The sequence below is a fragment of the Choloepus didactylus genome, chromosome 23, assembly GCF_015220235.1.
Source record: "Choloepus didactylus isolate mChoDid1 chromosome 23, mChoDid1.pri, whole genome shotgun sequence".
NCBI lineage: Eukaryota > Metazoa > Chordata > Mammalia > Pilosa > Megalonychidae > Choloepus > Choloepus didactylus.
Genome location: NC_051329.1, coordinates 25,725,891 through 25,745,090, shown reverse-complemented (window position 1 = coordinate 25,745,090; position 19,200 = coordinate 25,725,891). Strand labels below are relative to the sequence as shown.

The following is a 19,200-nucleotide window of genomic DNA, read 5'->3' as shown; positions in this document are numbered from 1 at the left end:
TGCCATAGGAGAAGGGATATGGTAAATCAGCCATCATTGTACTTGTAAAGAGGCAACATAGTATAGTAGATTTAGAGTCAAATGACTGAACCAGCAAGGTGATGGTAGTTCACAATTAAGGGTCATTAACAGAGCAATGAAGAGACTCAAATAGCAGCTGGTTTTTGTTAAGGTCTTTAACCTCTCATTTCCGGGACACTTAAATCCCTGATTGCAGTTGTATGCTATAACAACAATAGTAATTGTTGTCCAGAGATTTAAATTCTAGGACCATTACTCCCCACATAGAATCTCGTGGAAGAAAAAAAATATTTTTCTTAAAGAAGGCAAGTGAAATCCTAGGTTGTAAACAGATAGCTTTTAGGTCGAGATGGCCATTATAAATTCTAAATAATGTTGTAAAGTAGCGAAGTTTTATTTATTTATTTTTTTAATCCAATTCAGGTGACCAGACAGGGGAATGCCGAGCTCATGGGAATTTGGGCTCTGCATTCTTCTCCAAAGGAAATTACCGAGAGGCTCTCACTAACCACAGGCATCAGTTGGTGCTCGCCATGAAACTCAAGGATCGAGAGGTAGGGAGTTTGTCTGCAAACCAAAAGAAATTTTTTTTTTTTTGGACAATGCAGTCTTTTTTCTGTTCAAAATATTTCAGATACTTTCAAATATTACTGTCAGAAGTTGATAATCCTTGATTATGTCTTTGATCAATAACTGAGTTTTACACATCTACCACATATAGGCATTGGGTATATAGAAAAAATAGGTCATGGCATCTGAATTCAGTAGCTAACAGCCTGGTGGGATGTGTTGTTCTTATTCTCTTCAAATGTAGTGTGAAATAGACATATGTAAAATTATTAGAATGCTGTATCATTGTGATATATTCATTCACTTTTGAGAAGCAAACATTATGCTTTACTTGAGATCAAGTATTATCATGACAAACCTTCAATGGTGTTTCTTCAGTGGATTTTTAACTCAGTTAGTAGAAGCATATCAAGTCAAATTGAGAGCCCTGGCAACACTTAGTATTATTATTTTTAATTGTAATGAGAAAGAAATTATCATCCTAGTCTTAATTAGAGAAATGAAATGTAATATTCTCAGAGTTGGCCTCCGGTAGATGTGACATGATGAGAAGGTCCCTGCAGAGTGGAAAGAAGGTGAAGTTTGGAGTCAGCCAAGACTTAAATCCTGGCCCCAGTACTTCCTGGCTATATAATAACTCTTCTTTGCTTCTTTTTTCTTGATCAGGAAATGATGATGATGCTATTTATTCCAGTCACAGCTGTAGTTGGGAATATTTGTAAAGTGCCTAGCATGTTGCTGGATGCATAAGAGGAATTCCATAAACTAGTGACTTTTATTAACACATTGTTAATAGGGAAGAGAAGATTAAGGCAGAAACAGCAAATGTTTATGAATTAATCTATATATTACTAAATATATTTTGTTACATTTATATTCCAGAATTCCAATATGGGACATTATAATAACTGACTATATTATTAAATGATTCAGCAACTTAAGGTCTCTGGAACATAGTCAAGCACTAGGAAGAAATTGGGAAACAAAAAGGCTTTTGAAAGCTACCAAAATAGATTAACGACCATGAGTTTTTAATCTTATTCTCAGGATAGTTTCTTAGAAATTTATCTCATTGCCTATTCACTCTCAGTTTACAAGCAAGTCTTGTAAGTCAGATGATCTGATTTCTTGACATTAAGGCAATGAAAAGAGGGATCTGACGTTTAGAGGCAGATGTACTGATGTCATTAAGTGAGAGCCAGGCTTAAGAATTAAAACACCATAGTTATCTAGGTAGGGCCATTTAGTGAAGGGACAGATAGCTATCAGTACGTCAAGAGCTGCATTTATACTCTATTTTTCTAAACTTCAGGATATATATATATCGCTCAATTACTAGACAGAGTGGAAAGACTTCTAATTGGGGGCATAAGACTGCCATAGGTATTAAAAAGCAGTGAAATTTTTCTGCCTCCCTCAGTAGTGTAATTTTCCATCACCTGCATTATCTGGGATTTATAAATCTCTGCTATACTATATATTCTTAAGAACCAATTGCATTATGAGGATGGAACTGGAGATATTGCAGGTAGCAGTTCCCTCTCCTAAACACTGCCATCTTAGAGTTGCCTCCTACCCCAAGCACCCTCTCTCCTTCCCCGTTGGCTCTGCATAGGCACTACTGCAGTAGTTCACAAGCCTGCCTATTGCAAAATCCTCTTTACAGGTAAGCCAGAGACCCTGGGGCTGCTTTTTAAACTTAAGCCTTCTTCCCCTCTGTGGGAAGACAGAGAGTGTCCAGCTACCATCATTAATGGTCTGTGGCCTCTCCTTTTCTAAGTTGAATAATGCCTTCTATTTTCTCTTTAAAGTTTCTGATCATCAAAACTTCAGTAACCTTTATGACCCTCTTCTGGCTTTTCCCCCTTCACTTTGGCCCTCTCAGGTTACTGGTTAGCAATGGCTTGACCACAGAAGCCTCATTCTGGGATATTTCTGCTGTGTAGCTCATCTTCCAGCACAGTGTTGCCCAGGCATATTTATCGGACTCCTAGATTGACCTCTGGAAATTCTCTTCTCTCTCATTGTGTGTCTGTTCTCTTGTGCTTGCTTCTGGAATTATAGGGTACGCCTGATTGTCTTGAGAAAAATGATTTTTTTCACCACTTCTCTTAATTTTTAAGATTGCTTTTGAGTGCTGCTTCTAACCTGCCTGCAATTAATTGAAAATCTTTTTCCCCACATCCCTGAGACCCAGTCATCAGTTAAGAGGGAAGCTAATATTGGTTCAGAACATAAAAGAGTACACAAAATGTCTAAAGGGAGCTATTGCAATTATATATATTTTATTTAGGTTGAAGGTTTTAGTTGGCCAGTCTTCTGGGATTTAATTCACTGAAATGTGATGTCTCATGAAGCAACTAAAATGTGCAAGAGCACTGTGCTGAAGGTCTCCCGTTATGGGCTTACAGTGTCTTTGAGACAAAGCTTCATCACAACGAGAATGTTAAAACAGTGCCTGAGCAATAAATGCTGAATGCTTTCTGAACGGCTGCCAAGATTCTGCAATTCCAGAGAAGACAGAGACGGGTGTAAACCTGAGAAAGCCTCATGAAGCAGGTGGACCTCCAGCTGGGCGCTGAATGAGAGGTAGAAATTGGCTAATGGGGTTTTAAAGCTGATCAGCGTCAGTCACGTTTCACTGAGTGATAAGATAGTTCATGCCTTTAGCTAATATCAGATATTTACCACCGTCTTAATTGGTATAGTTATAGACTCTTGATTTTTTAAAAGGGTAATATTTATTACTTTTATACATTAATGTTAGCATGCATGATCATGGTAGAGAATTTGGAAAATTTCCTATATTTGAAAAATAAAAACCACCCATATGCCTACCATCCTGTTAATACTTTGGGTATACTCTTTTAGCTTATATACAATTAAAATTGTTTATATATATTCAAAACATAGTTTGAATCCTATTGTAAAATTGTTTTATAACTTGTGTTTTTTCACTTACTTTTTCTGCTTTATTTTTCAAACATTTCTTGACTTCATTAAGTGTTCTGCTGAAAGTCTTATGGCTTTATCATAATTTATTTAATCTATCTCCCTACTATTATACATTTAGGTTGTTTCACAATTTTTAATATAATAATATCTAGAAAAACATCTTTGTAGATAAATCTTTGAACATATCTCTTGTTATTTTCTTTGGTTTAATTACTAGAAGTGGGCTTGCTTGGACAGAGCATATTAAGGCGTCTGATACTTTTTGCTAAATTGCTCCCCAAAAGGCTGCATCTGTGATCAGTTCTACTAGCAGTGTATCAGAGGTTTCGTTTCCCTGCACTGGCCAACACTGGGTGCTATTATTAAAACTAAAAATGCCAATTTGATATATAAAAAATTGTTATCTTACTGTTTTAATTTGCATTTGATTGATTACTGTTGGGGTTGACTCTAAAAATTTCTTTTATAAAGATAAATATGAGCTTTATGCTCATATTTATCTTATAAACCCCTTTAATACTTTTAACCTAATTTTTTTTCTACTGTGGTATTGGTTATTTTATATTGGTGTGATTTGGGACTTACTGTATCATCCTACTGAATTCTCAGGCAATTTTTACTCTAATAAAACACAATTTTAATTATTGCTTTATAATACATTTTTATAACTGCTGCAAGTTCCATACCATTATTCTTTTTTTTTTAAATTTAATACTATTTTTTTTCTTCATTTTATTGAGATCTATTCACATACCACGCAGTCATACAAAACAAATTGTACATTCGATTGTTCACAGTACCATTACATAGTTGTACATTCATCACTTAAACCAATCCCTGACACCTTCATTAGCACACACACAAAAATAACAAGAATAACATTATTCTTTTTTAAAAAGGTCTAGGGTGTTTTGTCTTTTATTTTTCTCTAAATGAACTTTAAATCTTTTTTTTTTTTTTTTTAATTTTGAGAAAACTTCCATTTGGTTTTTTTTTGGAATTATCTTAAATTTACAAAATAATTCTGAATAAATAGATGTTTTTTCAGTAGTCAGTCTTCTGTTCTGGAACCTGGTCTATTCTTCCATTTATTCTTTTATGCTCCTCACTGGTCTTTACTTTGGGGAAGATTGTTTTCCTAGATACTTAAGGTATCTCGTTGTGAATGGGATTTTCTTTTCTTTTTTTTGATTATATATGTATGTGTTTTGCAGTAGCTATTGATAGTATATAGGAAAACTGTTAATTTTTTATGTTTTGTGATTAGAAATTTGAAAATTGTCTTTTAATAAATATTTTTTTTTTGTTGATTCTCTTGGAATTTCTTGTAATGCAATCATATTGTCTGTAAATAATGATAATTTTGTATATTCCTGTCCTTACTGTTATACCTTTGTTTTTTTTTTCTTAATTATTTTACTGGTTAGAACTTTTGGAACTCTTCCAAAAAGTAGTCATACCACCTTGAGTATGAAAAGTTCAGAGAATATACTTCCTTATGATTACTCTTATGTTGTATCTGTGACCTCAAATTGTACCTTGTTTTCTCTTTTACATTATTTTCATAGTAAAATAAAATATAAGAAACTGCCTTTTGAAGTGAAAATTAACCACTGTAAGTACTATGGCTGGTGAGGACACTAATCTGCATCTTTCTGCCTCTTGCATCTTTGGCTATAATAAATTTTAGAGATTTCCCAACTAGCAAAATAGCAGCATGAAATTGCTTTGTCTGATTACCTTAAAAAGCAGTAGCTGTTTCTTTTATACAATTGCTCTCAGCTACTTAATAGGGAAGATGATACCTTCGCCACAGGATTTTTCATTCTGACTAACCTTCTGTCTACTTTAATGGTTTCAAAATTAATTTCAGGTGCCCACAGAGACCTTCCTGTGAGCTAATATTAATTGTCAGACGACTGCATAAATTATATCGTATTAGAGATACTGTTCTCTATTCAGGGAATATGATATGCGAATATGCTGACTGACTTCAGAGTTTTATTAGTCCAAATTTATCTCCTGAGCTTCAGACTTCTTTATCCAACTGCCTCCTGGACATCCACCTCCATCTCACCAACTCAGGGTGCCTAACATTGGAGCCACTGCCTTAGCTTTCAGTCTGTGTCTACTTCCGCATTCACCATTTGTCCTGGTGCCCAAGCCACCTCCTCCCCTCACTGTCATGTTTGATTGGTTATGGGTTTTCTTCTTTCTGTAATAGCAAGCTCTTTTCTGTCTCCTCCCTTCTACCTCACCATCTTTTATCTGGACTGTTGCAGTAGCCTTCTTTCTGAACTTTTCATACTTTTTTAAACAAGTGTTCTCCTACATGCAGAGAAGAGAAGGCATATACTAGTTGGGATCTACGAGTATAGCCTGAAGCTGCTGCAATTAGTAGATAATTTCTTTCAATATAGCATAGTGGTTGGGAGTATGAATTTAGATATTAGACAAACTTGGGCTTGAATTTTGATCTGTCAGTTATTACCATGTGACCCTAAAATTATATAACTCCTCTAAGTATACAAATGAACATTTGAATTGATTCCTATTTTTGGCTATTATGAAAAAGCTGCTAAACACATTCATATACATATAATTTGGTGAAAATAAGCACTTATTTCTGTTCATGTTTGGTCATACAGATGTTTAGGTTTAGAAGATTTTTACCAATTTTCCAAAGTGGTTGTACCAAGTTTTAGCATCAACAATGTCAGGGACTGTTAAACCTTAATGAAAACAAATAATAAAAAGTGAAAAGAAAAGGTAATGGAAACACAAATGTCTAAGCAAACACCTTTGTATGTGTTGGATGAAGGAAGTGATCTAATAATACTTGTGCAAATTATTTATTCTTGTGAAAATTAAGTGAGTTGAGTCATATAAAGTTCCTATTCAGGTACACAGTGCCTAAGACATAATAAGGATTAAAAAAAAAAAGGTGTTGCTAATATTGTTGGCATTAACATAGTCATCACCATTTAAAAGATTCATATGAATGTTGCATATGACCATATAATATATTAGTGTTTATTTTAGTGTGCAGTTGTCTTTCCCCAAATAATCAAGTAAACTGGACAATCCTGGAAAATAGGCTGTTTATTTTATCTGGGAGCTTTGTATACCTCTTGTCACACTGGGGTGTGTAAATATTCTAATTTGTGAAACCCTTTGTAAACTCTTCCTGATTACTAGTTTCTTCTCTTTGCTGGACAATTCCTACAGAGCTCTTGAGTTATCCTCCTAAAATATTGTGCTGATCAGGTAATTTCTCTGCTTACAAAACCTTTGCTAGCTCCTCTGGAATAAAGTCCAAACACTTTTGCACCTTTTTCCACTGCTTTCTTCAACCACTTCTTATGTCATACATCTTATAATCTTTTCATACAAGCCTACTTGTCATACTTTGTACATGTCCTTATTCTTTTATCCTTCTATATCTTTACCTTTCTGGTTCCTGTTAAGAGTAGACCCCATTTTTGACCCCTCAGCAATGTTTCCTTATTCAAGTTTAGTTGCATTATCTCTGCCTTGCTGAAGTTCCCTTTCTTTCTACCCAATTATCACACCAAATGCTGCTGATGTTCAATTTGTCAACACTTTTTTTTATGGTTGTGTTTTTGTGTCCTGTTTAAGATAAATTTTGTGTATCCCAAGGTCATGATGATATTCTTTGAAGCTTTATTGTTTTACCTTTTGCTTTAGATCTACTGCCACTTGGAATTACTTTTGAGTTTGATTTGAGGTAGGGATCAAAGTTCAGTATTTTGCTCCATATGAATAACCAGTTGACTGAGCACCATTTATTCACAGGACAGCACTGCAGTGCAACTTTTGACATAAATTAGGAATAAGATATATAAGGACTCTTTATTCTGTTCTATTGACCTATTTGTTTATCTTTATGCCAGTAGCATATTGCTGAATTACTTGAGCTTTTCAATACAATTCTTGTAGCTTTGTTCTCCAAGATTGCTTTGGATATTCTAGGTGCTTTACATTTTTATATATACCTAGAAAAAAAAAAGTTTAAAAATTACCTTGTCAGTTTCCTCTTCCCCACTCCCCTCACAAGAGGAATTATTAGGATAGCATTAAATCTATTGCATCTTATTGTCCATGAACATGGTATATTCCTCCATTTATTTAGACCTTTGCAATTTTCAGTGTAGACCTATTACATATCTTTCTTTAGTTTTATCCCTAGGTGTCTTTTTGTGTGCTATTGTAAATGGTATTTTTTAAATTTCATTTTTCCTCAGGAAAGTTTTCATCATTTTGACTTAATTGAATCATCTTTAATCTAGGAAGCTCCTTTACCTGATCCCCCCCGGCTCACCCAGATATCCAACAACCCTTGGAATAGGGAATAATACTATATTCCCATGCTACCTTTTTAATTTTTATATTTTTTATCATTGCATAAGTAATATATGAGTTAGTTATTGATGTAAAAGACTATGAAACACTATATTTTCTAGCAGTAACCACTAGAATGGTCCAGTAACCTTTCTCAGTTTGAAGTGTATTCTGGACCTACACCATTCTATAGGACAGCCACTACTGCTATATGTCTGTTGAGCACTGAAAATGTGGGCATTCTGAATTGAGATGTGCTTTAAGTGTAAAACACACACTGGGTTTCGAAGGCTTAGAGTGAAAAACAGAATGTAAGGTATCTCATTACTAGTTTTTGTACAAAAACTAGTAATACAAAATATATATTTTATAATATAATTTTATATTTATATAAATATAAATTTTTATAATATAATACAAAAATATATTTGTATTATAATCATAAATATACAATGATTATATTTTGTACATATTGGATTAAATAAAATATATTACCAAAATTGATTTCACTGTTTTTTTCTTAAACTTTTTAATGTGTTTACTAGAAAGTTCAAATCACATTTGTGGCTAAAATTTTTATTAAACAATACAGTTCTAGCTCATTTTCTATGCAATTAGCTATATATTTATGTATACAAATGTGTGATTTTGTTTTGTTTTTCACCAATGGTAATAGTATACTGTTCTCCAAATGGCTTTTTTTCACTTAATGGTCTTCAACCTATTTTCGTGCTGAGCACATACATATCAATGACATGCTTTTGAACTTCTGGATAGTAATATGTATTGCATCCATATGCTGATGGATGTTCAGAGAGCTTCTAATTTGTTGCAATAAAAAGGACCTTGTACAAGTCTCTTTACATACATTTAGGATTAGAATGAGTTTTGAGAAGTGGGGCTGCTAAGTCAACTGCTATTTCACAGATTTTAATAGATTTAATAGATTCATCCAAATTGCTCACCAAAAAATCTCTTCTAAACACACCAGCACTTGATATCAGTCTTTTACCTTTTTTTCCAAATTGACAGGCAAACTAGAACTCATTGATATCTCAAGTATAGCATTTATCCTTTGTTTGTTTGTGATGGTGGTCTTCTCCCCACTGTCTACTGGGAGCTTGTAGAGGGAAGGCAACATGGCTTACTTGCATTGATCATCTCATTCACTTGTTCATTCAACCTGTTTGCCCAGTGCTTGCTGCCAGGCACTACAAGTCCTTAGGTGTGAAGAGGCATCTGCCATTGTTCTTGTCTTTGAGAAGCTCAAGTCTCCTGGTGAACCTCCTTCAGAGGTCCAGTCCACTGTAGATAAATGTTATCTGCCTGGCAGAAAAGCATTGAGGATTACAGTAGGTAAAGAGTTCTCTCCTTTCCTTGTTTCTTTCTTTTGTTTTGTTTTTTAATAGAAAGTTAATTCTGTTCATTTTTGTGAAAGAAGTTGCTATAACCAGCTTGGCAGCTCTTCCTGAACTTTATTTCCCACCATCATACCTGGGTAAACCTTACCAGCATCGGCCTGCGGGGGCACCATGGGGCTCCCTTTCCTTGAGTCTTATGAGTGGTTGTCCTTGGTTTCCTCAGAGCTAGAGAGGAAGGAATGTGAAGCCCAATAGTAGTAAATACCAACAATTAGGTCTTTTCTGTAATTACTTTGTTGTCAGTACCTAAAATCTAAAATTCACATTAAGTGAAGATGCTTTTAATATTCTTATAATGCCTCCCACATAAGAAATCTTCTAAAATGAAATTTCATTCTTTATTATTTTGAAGAATAAAGGTGAAGCATAATTGTTATCAGTTTGTAACACTTGTGGGTTCATGTTAACAGTTACTAACTGAAAAAAAAATTAAAATACAACTTTGTGAGAAAATCAAGACTTCTGGATTTCCTTTAGGATGTGGCTACAGGAAATTAATTAGATGATTTTTGATGACATCATCCTGACCATAGCACTTTCTCCAAAAACAGTGTTGTTTTTCTTGGACCTCTTTGCAGACATTTTCTATACCATGTATATTATTAACTAATTTACAATAATGCTAGCATAAAAAAGCCACACAAAAATTTACATTGTGTGTGTATGTGTTGAGGGGGAGGGGGAGAAAGAATGTGGTGAGGTAATTATTTTACTTCCAGTAGTTCAGGAGATTGGGTTAAAAGGTAAAAGCATTCCATTTTAGCAGAGAACCATATCCTCACAGGGAGTTTCAAATTCAGGAGGGGAAGACTTGGCAACCTCTTCAGTGGTGCGTATCTTACAGGCTTTTGAGAAACAAATAGAATTGCTAAATTTTAACTGTTTAAATTACTGAATAGGTCTTGGAGAGACAGGACCTAGATTTTTTCTTAATGCTCTTTATATTTTGTATTATAAATCAGCTGAGTCAGAACATATGGTCTTGTAATGAGTTATAAAAAACTCTTTTTCTCCTGTTGATAAAATAGTTACAACCTCAAAAGAAATTGTACATCCAGTGACAATGTGTGCACATAGGTGGAATGTATGATGTTTGTAAATCATTCTGCCCTCAGCTGTTCCACTTTTTTGAAGTACAGTTTTTCAAGTTCTACTTAATCATCACTCCACCTATGATACTGTTAGTTGTCCTCTTTAAGTCATAGCATTTTTTTCATTTTTTTATTGGAACAGTTGTAGGTTTTCAGAAAAATCATGCAGAAAGTTCAGAGTTCCCACATGCCTGCCTACTCCTACACACAGTTTTCCCTATTCCCTGTTACAAACAGTTAGTGTGGTACCCTTGTTACAATTGATGAAACAATATTGTTATAATTATACTCTTAATTATAGTCCATAGTTTACATTAAGGTTCACTCTTTATGTTGTACATTTTATGTTTTCTAAAAAATTTTGTCTGGTAACATATATGCAGCCTAAATTTTCCCATTTTAACCACATTCAAATATACAATTTGGTTGTGTTAATTACTTAAATTCACAATGTTGTGCTACCACCACCACCATCCATTACCAAAACTTTTCCATCACCTCAGACATAAACTCTGTGTCAATTAAGTATTAACTCCTTATTTCCTACCCACAACATGGCTGCTGGTAACCTGTATTCTAATTTCTGACTGAATTTGCATATTCTGTTTAATTCATGTAAATGAAATCATGATATTTGTCTTTATGTGTCTGGCTTATTTCATTCAACATAATGTCTTCACAGTTCATCCATGTTGTTACATAAACTAGAACTTCATTCCTTTTTAAAGCTGAGTAATATTCCAATTGTATGAATAAACCACACTAAACAGTGTGGTTTATTCACACAATTCTATTGATGGGCAGTTGGGTTGCTTCCATCTTTTGGCAATAGCAAATAATGCCACTTGGAACATCAATGTGTGAATATCTGTCCAAATCTCTGCTTTCAGTTCTGTTAGGTATATGCCTAGTAGTGGGAATTCTGGGTCATTTGGTAATTTTGTGCTTAACTTTCTGAGGAATTGCCTAAATATTTTCCACAGAGGTTGCTTCATATTACATTCCCACCAACAATGAACAAGGGTTCTATCTCTTCACATCCTCTCCAACACTTGTTAATTTTCATTTTTTAAATAGTAGGCATCCTAGTGAGTGTGAAGTAGTATCTCATTGTGATTGTATTTCCCTAATGGCTAATGATATTGAGCATATTTTCATGAGGATATTGCCCATTTATATATCTTCTTTGGAGAAATGTCTATTCAAGTCATTTGCCCATTTTATAATTGGGTTGTTTGTCTTTTTCTGGTTGAGTTGTAAGATTTGTTTATGTACTCTGAATATTAAACTCTTACCAGGTATGTGGTTTCTGAATATTTTCTCCCATTCTGCAGGTTATCTTTTTACTATCATGACAAAGTCCTTTGATGCACAAATGTTTTTAATTTTGATTTGGTCCCATTTATCCATTTTTTTTTCATTGCTTGTGCTTTGGGTGTAAAGTCTGAGAAACCATTGCCTAACACAAGGTCCTAGAGATGCTTCCTTCTGTTCTGTTCTAGTAGTTTTATAATTTTGGTTCTTGTTAGGTCTTTGATCCATTTCGAGTTAATTTTTATATATGGTGTGAGGTACCAGATATTCCTTTTGCATATGGATATCTAGTTTTCCCAGCACCATTTGTTGAAGATACTATTCTTTCCCTATTGCATGGACTTGGCAACCTTGTTAAAAATCAGTTGACCATAGATGTGAGGGTTTATTTCTGAGCTCTCAATCTGATTCCATTCATTTATGTGGCTGTCCTGTGCCAATACCACACTGTTTTGATCACCATAGCTTTGTAATAAGTTTTAATATTGGTAAGTGTGAGTCTTCCAACTTTGTTCTTCTTTTTCAATATGGTTTTGGCTATTCCAGACCCCTTACCCTTCCAAATAAATTTGATCATTGGCTTTTCCAGTTCTGTAAAGAAGGCTGTTGGAATTTTCATGTATTGCATTGAATCTGTAAATTGCTTTGGGTAGTATTGACATTTTAACAATATTTTGGTCTTCTAATCTATGAACACAGAATATCCTTCCATTTATTTAGGTATATTCTTTAATTTCTTCCAGCAATATTTTGTGATTTTCCATGTACAAGTCCTTTACATCCTTGGTTAAATTTATTCCTAGATAATTAATTCATTTGGTTGCTGTTTTAAATGCAATTTTTTCTTGTTTCCTCTTTGGATTTTTCTTACTGTTGTATAGAAACACCACTGTTTTTTGCATGTTGATCTTGTACTCTGCCACTTTGCTGAATTCATTTATTAGCCCTAGTACCTTTGTTGTGGATTTTTCTGGATTTTTTCTATATATGGGATCATGTCATCTGCAAACAGAGAATGACTTCTTCTTTTGCAGTTGAATTGTTTTTATTTGTTTTCCTTGCCTAATTTCTCTGGCTGGAAATGCTAATACAGTGTTGAATAACAGTGGTGACAGTGGGCATTCTTGTTTTGTTCCAGATCTTAGAGGAAAAGCTTTTAGTCTGTCACCATTGAGTACAATGTTAGCTGTGGTTTCATATATACCTTTTATCATGTTGAAGTTTCCTTCTTTCCCAATTTTCTGAAGTGTTTTTATCAAAAAATGGTGTTGTGTTTTGTCAGATGCCTTTTCTGCTGTTTTTTTTTTTTTTTTTTTTTTTTTTTTTTTTTACCCTTTTTTATAATAATGTGATGTATTACATCAATTGATTTTTTTTTTTTATGTTGAACCACCTCTCCATACCTAGGATAAATCCCAGTTGATCATGGTATATAATTCTTTTAATGTGCTGTTGGGGACAGTTTTCTAATATTTCATTGAAGATTTTTGCAACAGTGTGAATATGCATTATGAATAAGGGACATTGTTTGGTAATTTTCTTTTCTTGTGATATCTTTATCCAGGGCTTTGATATTAGGGTTTTCTTGGCTTTATAGAATGAGTTAGGAAGTGTTCCCTCCTCTTCAGGTTTTTGGAATAGTTTGAACATGACTGGTGATTATTTTTCTTTGAATATTTGCTAAAATTCACCAGTGAAACCATCTGCTACCATAATATTTTGCATCTCTTCCCATACAGAGTAGAAAGAAATTCAGTCTAGGAATTAGAAGATCTATATTCCAATCCTGGTTTTGCCATTAGAGGCAGGCCAAATGTCATGGGCAGGTCTCTTCTAAAAGCTCTCTGGGCTGCCATTTCATCATCTGTAAAGCATGAAGTCCAGATTAGGTAACTTTAGAGCCATGTTGCACTACATGGTAACTATTAGCCATGTGATTATTTTAAATTTAATTGATTAAAATTGAATACAATAAAAAATTCAGTTCCCCAATCACAATAACCACATTTTAAGTGCTCAGTACCTACGCGTGACTAGTGGCTGCCACACTGGATAGCACAGGAAAACAAAATAAAACATTTTCATTATCTTAGAAAGTTCTGTTGAATAGCACTACTAGAATCTCTTATGGCTCTAATCTTAAATTAATCAGGAGATAAAGTATGAATCAGAGATTATCATTTTTCCCTAGTGCCCTGGTATTTATATTAGAATTATTTGTATTCTCTGTAGATACATGAGAGAAAGAGGGAAGGTTCTGCTTTTGGTCATGGTATAGTACCTCATATAAGCCCAACCTTGCCACATATAACAATTATTAACACTGGGAAAAATATGAAAACAACAACAACAACTATATGAAGGCACTAGAGAGGACAAAAGAGCAGACAGAAAGTGGAGAAGGGTTAACATTTGGAAGAATAGGATAACACAGAGTGAAATTCCTGTTTTCTGTCTTTTTGCCTGAGTACAGACTCCAGTCCTCACAAACCTACTGGGACTTATAGGAAACTGATATTCTTATTGGTTGAGGAATGAGAGGACAGAATCGGGGACCACACAAGCAACCAGAAAATGAGGGAGACATCCTGGAAAGGAGAAAGCCCTAAATTCTGTGTATGGACTTGACCAAATCTCCGGGTGATGCCTGAAGTGTGGGTGGGCAGATTCCAAGCAGCAGAGTTTTCACCTGCTGCCCACTTCTGGGGAAAAGTTTGGCATTTGAGTTTTTAGGGTTAACTGTCTGCAAAACCAAAAAGTTAATATTCGATAAAGTAGTATAGCAAAATCCTGAGTATCCACATTGTGTTATTCACATTATCTAGGATATATTCCGAAATCATTAGACTTATGAAGAAACAGGGAAATGTGCTTCATACATAAAAGAAAAGGCATTTAGCAAGACCAACCACAGGATGGCCCAGATGTTGGAAATAGTAGATAAGGGTTTTAAAAAAGCTATTACCAGGGACCAGGGGGAGGGAGAATGGGGAATTATTGCTTAATGGACACAGTTTCTGTTTGGGTGTTGAGAAAATTTTGGTAATGGATGGTGTTGATGGGAGTAATTTTTAATACAATTAATGCCACTGAACTGTACAATTAAAAATGGTTAAATTGGCAAATTTTATGTTATGTAAATACAGTCATACCTCAGAGATATTGTGGGTTCGGTTCCAGACCACTAAAGTTAATATTGCAATAAAGTGAGTCACACAAATTTTTTGGTTTCCCAGTGCATATAAAAGGTATATTTACACTATAATGTAGTCTATTTAGTGTGCAATAGTATTATGTCTAAAAAAACAATGTATATATCTTAATTTAAAAATGCTTTATCACTTAAAAATGCTAACCATCATCTGAGCCTTCAGGGAGTCTTAATCTTTTTATTGGTGGAGGGTCTTCCCTCAGTGTTGATGGCTGATGATTGATCAGGGTGGTGGTTGCTGAAGGTTGTGGATGTGGTAGTGTCTTAAAATAAGACAACAGTGAATTTTGCTACACCGATTGACTCTTCCTTTTATGAAAGAGTTCTCTGCAGCACATGATGCTTTGATAGCATTTTACCCACAGTAGAATTTCTTTCAAAATTGGAATCAGTCCTCTCAAACCTTGCCACTACTTTATCAACTAAGTTTACATAATAATCTAAATCCTTTGTTGTCATTTCAACAATGTTCACAGCATCTTCACCAGGAGTAGATTCCATCTCAAGAAAACTTTCTTTGCTTATCCATAAGAAGCAGCTTCTCATCCTTTAAAGTTTTATCATGAGATTGCATGTCTAAAACCACGACTTCAGGTTTTACTTCTAATTTTAGTTCTCTTGCTGTTTCTACCACATCTGTAGTTCCTTCCTCCACTGAAGTCTTGGACTCCTCAAAGTCATCCATGAGGGTTAGCATCAATTTCTTCCAAACTCCTTTTAATGTTGGTATTTTGATATCAACCTCCTTCCGTGAATCCCAAATGTTCTTAATAGCAACTAGAATGGCGAATCATTTCTAGAAGGTTTTCAATCTACTTTGCCCAGATCTATCAGAAGAATATCTATAGCAGCTATAGCTTTACCAAATGTATTTCCTAAATAATAAGACTTGAAAGTTGAAATGACTCTTTGATCCTTGGGCTTCAGAATGGATGTTGTATTAGCAGACATGAAAATATTAATCTTATTGTACATCTCCATCAGAGCTCTTGGGTGACCAGGCATATTGTCAATGAGCAGTAATACTTGGAAAGCAATCTTTTTTTCTGAGCTGTAGGTTTCAACAGTGGGCTTAAAATGGTCAGTAATTTATGTTGTAAACAGATGTGCTATCATCCAGGCTTTGTTGCTTCAGTTATAGAGCACAAGCAGAGTAGATTTTAACATAAGTCTTAAGGGCCCTAGGATTTTCAGAATGGTAAATGAACATTAGCTTCAACTTAAAAGTCATCACCTGTATTAACCCCAACTAGAGAGTCAGCCTGTCCTTTGAAGCTTTGGAGCCAGGCACTGACTTCTCCTCTCGAGCTATGAATATCCTAGATGGCATCTTCTTTCAACAGAAGACTGTTTGTCCACAGAGAATAGGTTGTTAGTGTAGCCACCTTCATCATTTATGTTAGCTGGTTAACTTGCTGTAGCTTCTACAATAGCACTTGCTCTTTCATCTTGCACTTTTATGTTATGGAGACAGCCTCTTTCCTTAAACATCATGAAACAACCTCTGCTAGCTTCAAACTTTTCTTCTGCAGCTTCCTCACCTCTCTCAGCCTTCACTAAATTGAAGAGAGTTAGGGCCTTGCTCTGTATCAGGCCTTGGCTTAAGAGAATGTTGTGGCTGGCTTGATCTTCTATCCAGACCATTAAACCTTTTTCCGTATTAGTAATAAAGCTGTCTAGCTTTCTTATCATTCCTGTGTTCACTGGAGTAGCACTTTTTTTTTGAATAACTTTTCCCTTGCATTCATAACTTTGCTAACTGTTTGGCACAATAGGCCTAGCTGTCTGCCTATGTTGGATTTTGACATGCCTTCCTTATTTTGCCTAATCATTTATAGCTTTTGGTTTAAAGTGAGAGATGGGTAACTTTTCCTTTCACTTGAACTCTTAGAGGCCACTGTAGGGTTATTTCTGGCCTAATTTCAATGTTACTGTGTCTCAGGGAATAGGGGGCCCCAAGGAGAGAGAGAGAGAGAGAGAGAGATGGCGGAACAGCCAGTCAGAGTAGTCAGAACACACACAACATTTATCGATAAAGTTCACCATCTTATATGGGCATGATTTATGGCATCCCAAAACAATTACAGTAGTACCATCAGAGATCACAGATCACCGTAACAGATATAATAACAATTAAAAAGTTTGAAATATTGTGAGAATTACCAAAATGTGACACAGAGACACAAAGTGAGCATATGCTGTTGGAAAGATGGTGCTGATAGACTTCCTTGATCCAGAATTGCCACAAACCTTCAATTTGTAAAAATAGGAATCTCTGAAAAGCATAACAAAGCAAAGCACAATAAAATGATATATGCTTTTATGTATGTATGGGTGTGTGTATATGTGTCAAGGGTGTGTGTATATGTTACCATAAAAAATATAGGAAAAAAACTCAGCTGTTATAACTTCTTTCAAATATTAAAGTAAAATGCATTTATAATGAATGGATAGGAAATATTAACAAAGAAATAGAAATTATAAAAAAGTGAAATGGAAATTCTAGCACTGGAAAATACAATATGTGATATAAAAAATTCAATGGATGCATTTAATGGCCCATTTGAGATGGTAAAGGAAAAAGGTGTGAAGTTGAAGATGTCTCAATAGAAATGATCTAATCTGAAAATCAGAGAGAAAATAGATTGATAAAAGAAACAGAGCCTCTGTGACTTATGGGAAAATATCATAGAGTCTTATATGTTGCAAAAAGACAGGATAGAGAAAATGATGCAGAATGAATATTTGAAGAGATAATGGCTAAAATTTTCCCAAATTTATAATAAAACGTAAATTTACAGATTCTGAAAGCTAAGCCAACTTCAGCAGAACACATACAAAGAAAACTACACTCAAGCACTTTATAGTCAAACTATTGTAAATGAAATATAAAGAGAAAATTTTGAAAACAACCAGAGAAATATGACATTTTACATTCAGGGGAACATTGGTACAAATGATGGCTGATTTCTCATCTGAAACAATGGATGCCAGAAAACAGTCAACAACATTTTCAGAGTGCTGAAAGAAAAAATAAACTGTCAACCCAGAATTCCATAACTAGCAAAAATAATTTTCAAGAATGATGGCAAAAGTAAAGACATTTTTAGGTAAATGGAAACCAAGAAAATTAACAACAGGCTTTCATACAAGAAATGTTAAAGGAAGTTTTTCAGGCTGAAGGAAAATGATATCAAATGAAAATCCACATCTTCAGGAAAAAAGGAAGAGCACTAGAAACAATAAATATGTTGGTGAATGTACAAGACTACTTTTTTCCTCTTAAATTTCTTTAACATATATATGGCTGTTTAAAGCAAAAATTATAGCATTGAATTTTAGCATTTATAGCATTCATAGATACAAAATCTAATGCTCATATCTCATTTTTGGTTGTTTAACACGGTACAAACACCGAAGACAAAGGTCTTGCTGCTTCTTTAAAGTCTAACCATATCCTAACTCTGTGGCCCAGGAAGTCTGCTCATAGGTATTTACCTTCCAGAGAATTGAAAACACAAGTCCATAAAATAACTTGTACAAGAATGGTCATAGCAATTTTATTCATAATAGTAAAAATATGAATTAGCTCAATTGTTTCTTAGCAAGAGAATGGATATATTTTAAAAATACATCCAAAATTTGTAAAATATAGACAGCAATGTGAATGAATCTCAGAAACATTAGGTTGTTTGCAAGAAATCAGGCACAAAAGAAAACATTTATGATTCCATTAAGTTCTAGAGCAAGCAAAACTAATCTGTGGTGAAAACAGCATTTTTTGTCTTTGGGAGCAGGAGTTGGGGCAGGAATTAACTGGGCAGGGGTCTGGGTACTTTCTGGGGTTATGGGACTGTTTTAGCTTCTTAATATGTGTTTGGGTGACATGGGTATATGCATTTATCAAATCTCATTGAATGGTACACTTACAATTTGTGCATTTCATTGTTATGTCAATTTTACATAAAAATAAATATTGAACTCTAGTTAATGATGTACATGCTGAAGTATTTAGGGATGAAGTATACTAACGTCTGCAATTTAATTTAAAATGTATCAAAAATAAGATTGATGAAAAGATGGGATAGAATGTGATAAAAACATTTAACAAAAGCACACTTTGCAGAATGTTAGTAATTTATAGAATCTTGATGGTAGCTATATGGGTATTCACTATATAATTTTTTCAACTTTTCTGTATCTTTGTAATTTTTCATTATAAAATGTTAGAAATAAAGAATAGAGTATTTGGTGT

At 34.2% G+C, this 19,200-nt stretch overlaps 1 protein-coding gene across 5 annotated transcripts in view; it reads left to right on the top strand.

Annotated features, from left to right (window-relative positions):
- Positions 1-19,200, top strand: part of TTC28 (tetratricopeptide repeat domain 28) — an 836,277-nt gene that overhangs the window by 497,696 nt on the left and 319,381 nt on the right. For all 5 annotated transcript variants that reach the window (XM_037817392.1, XM_037817391.1, XM_037817394.1 and 2 more), the window contains one exon: positions 445-575. In XM_037817392.1, the coding sequence (XP_037673320.1) occupies positions 445-575 (131 nt within the window). The remainder of the gene's footprint in view (positions 1-444; positions 576-19,200) is intronic.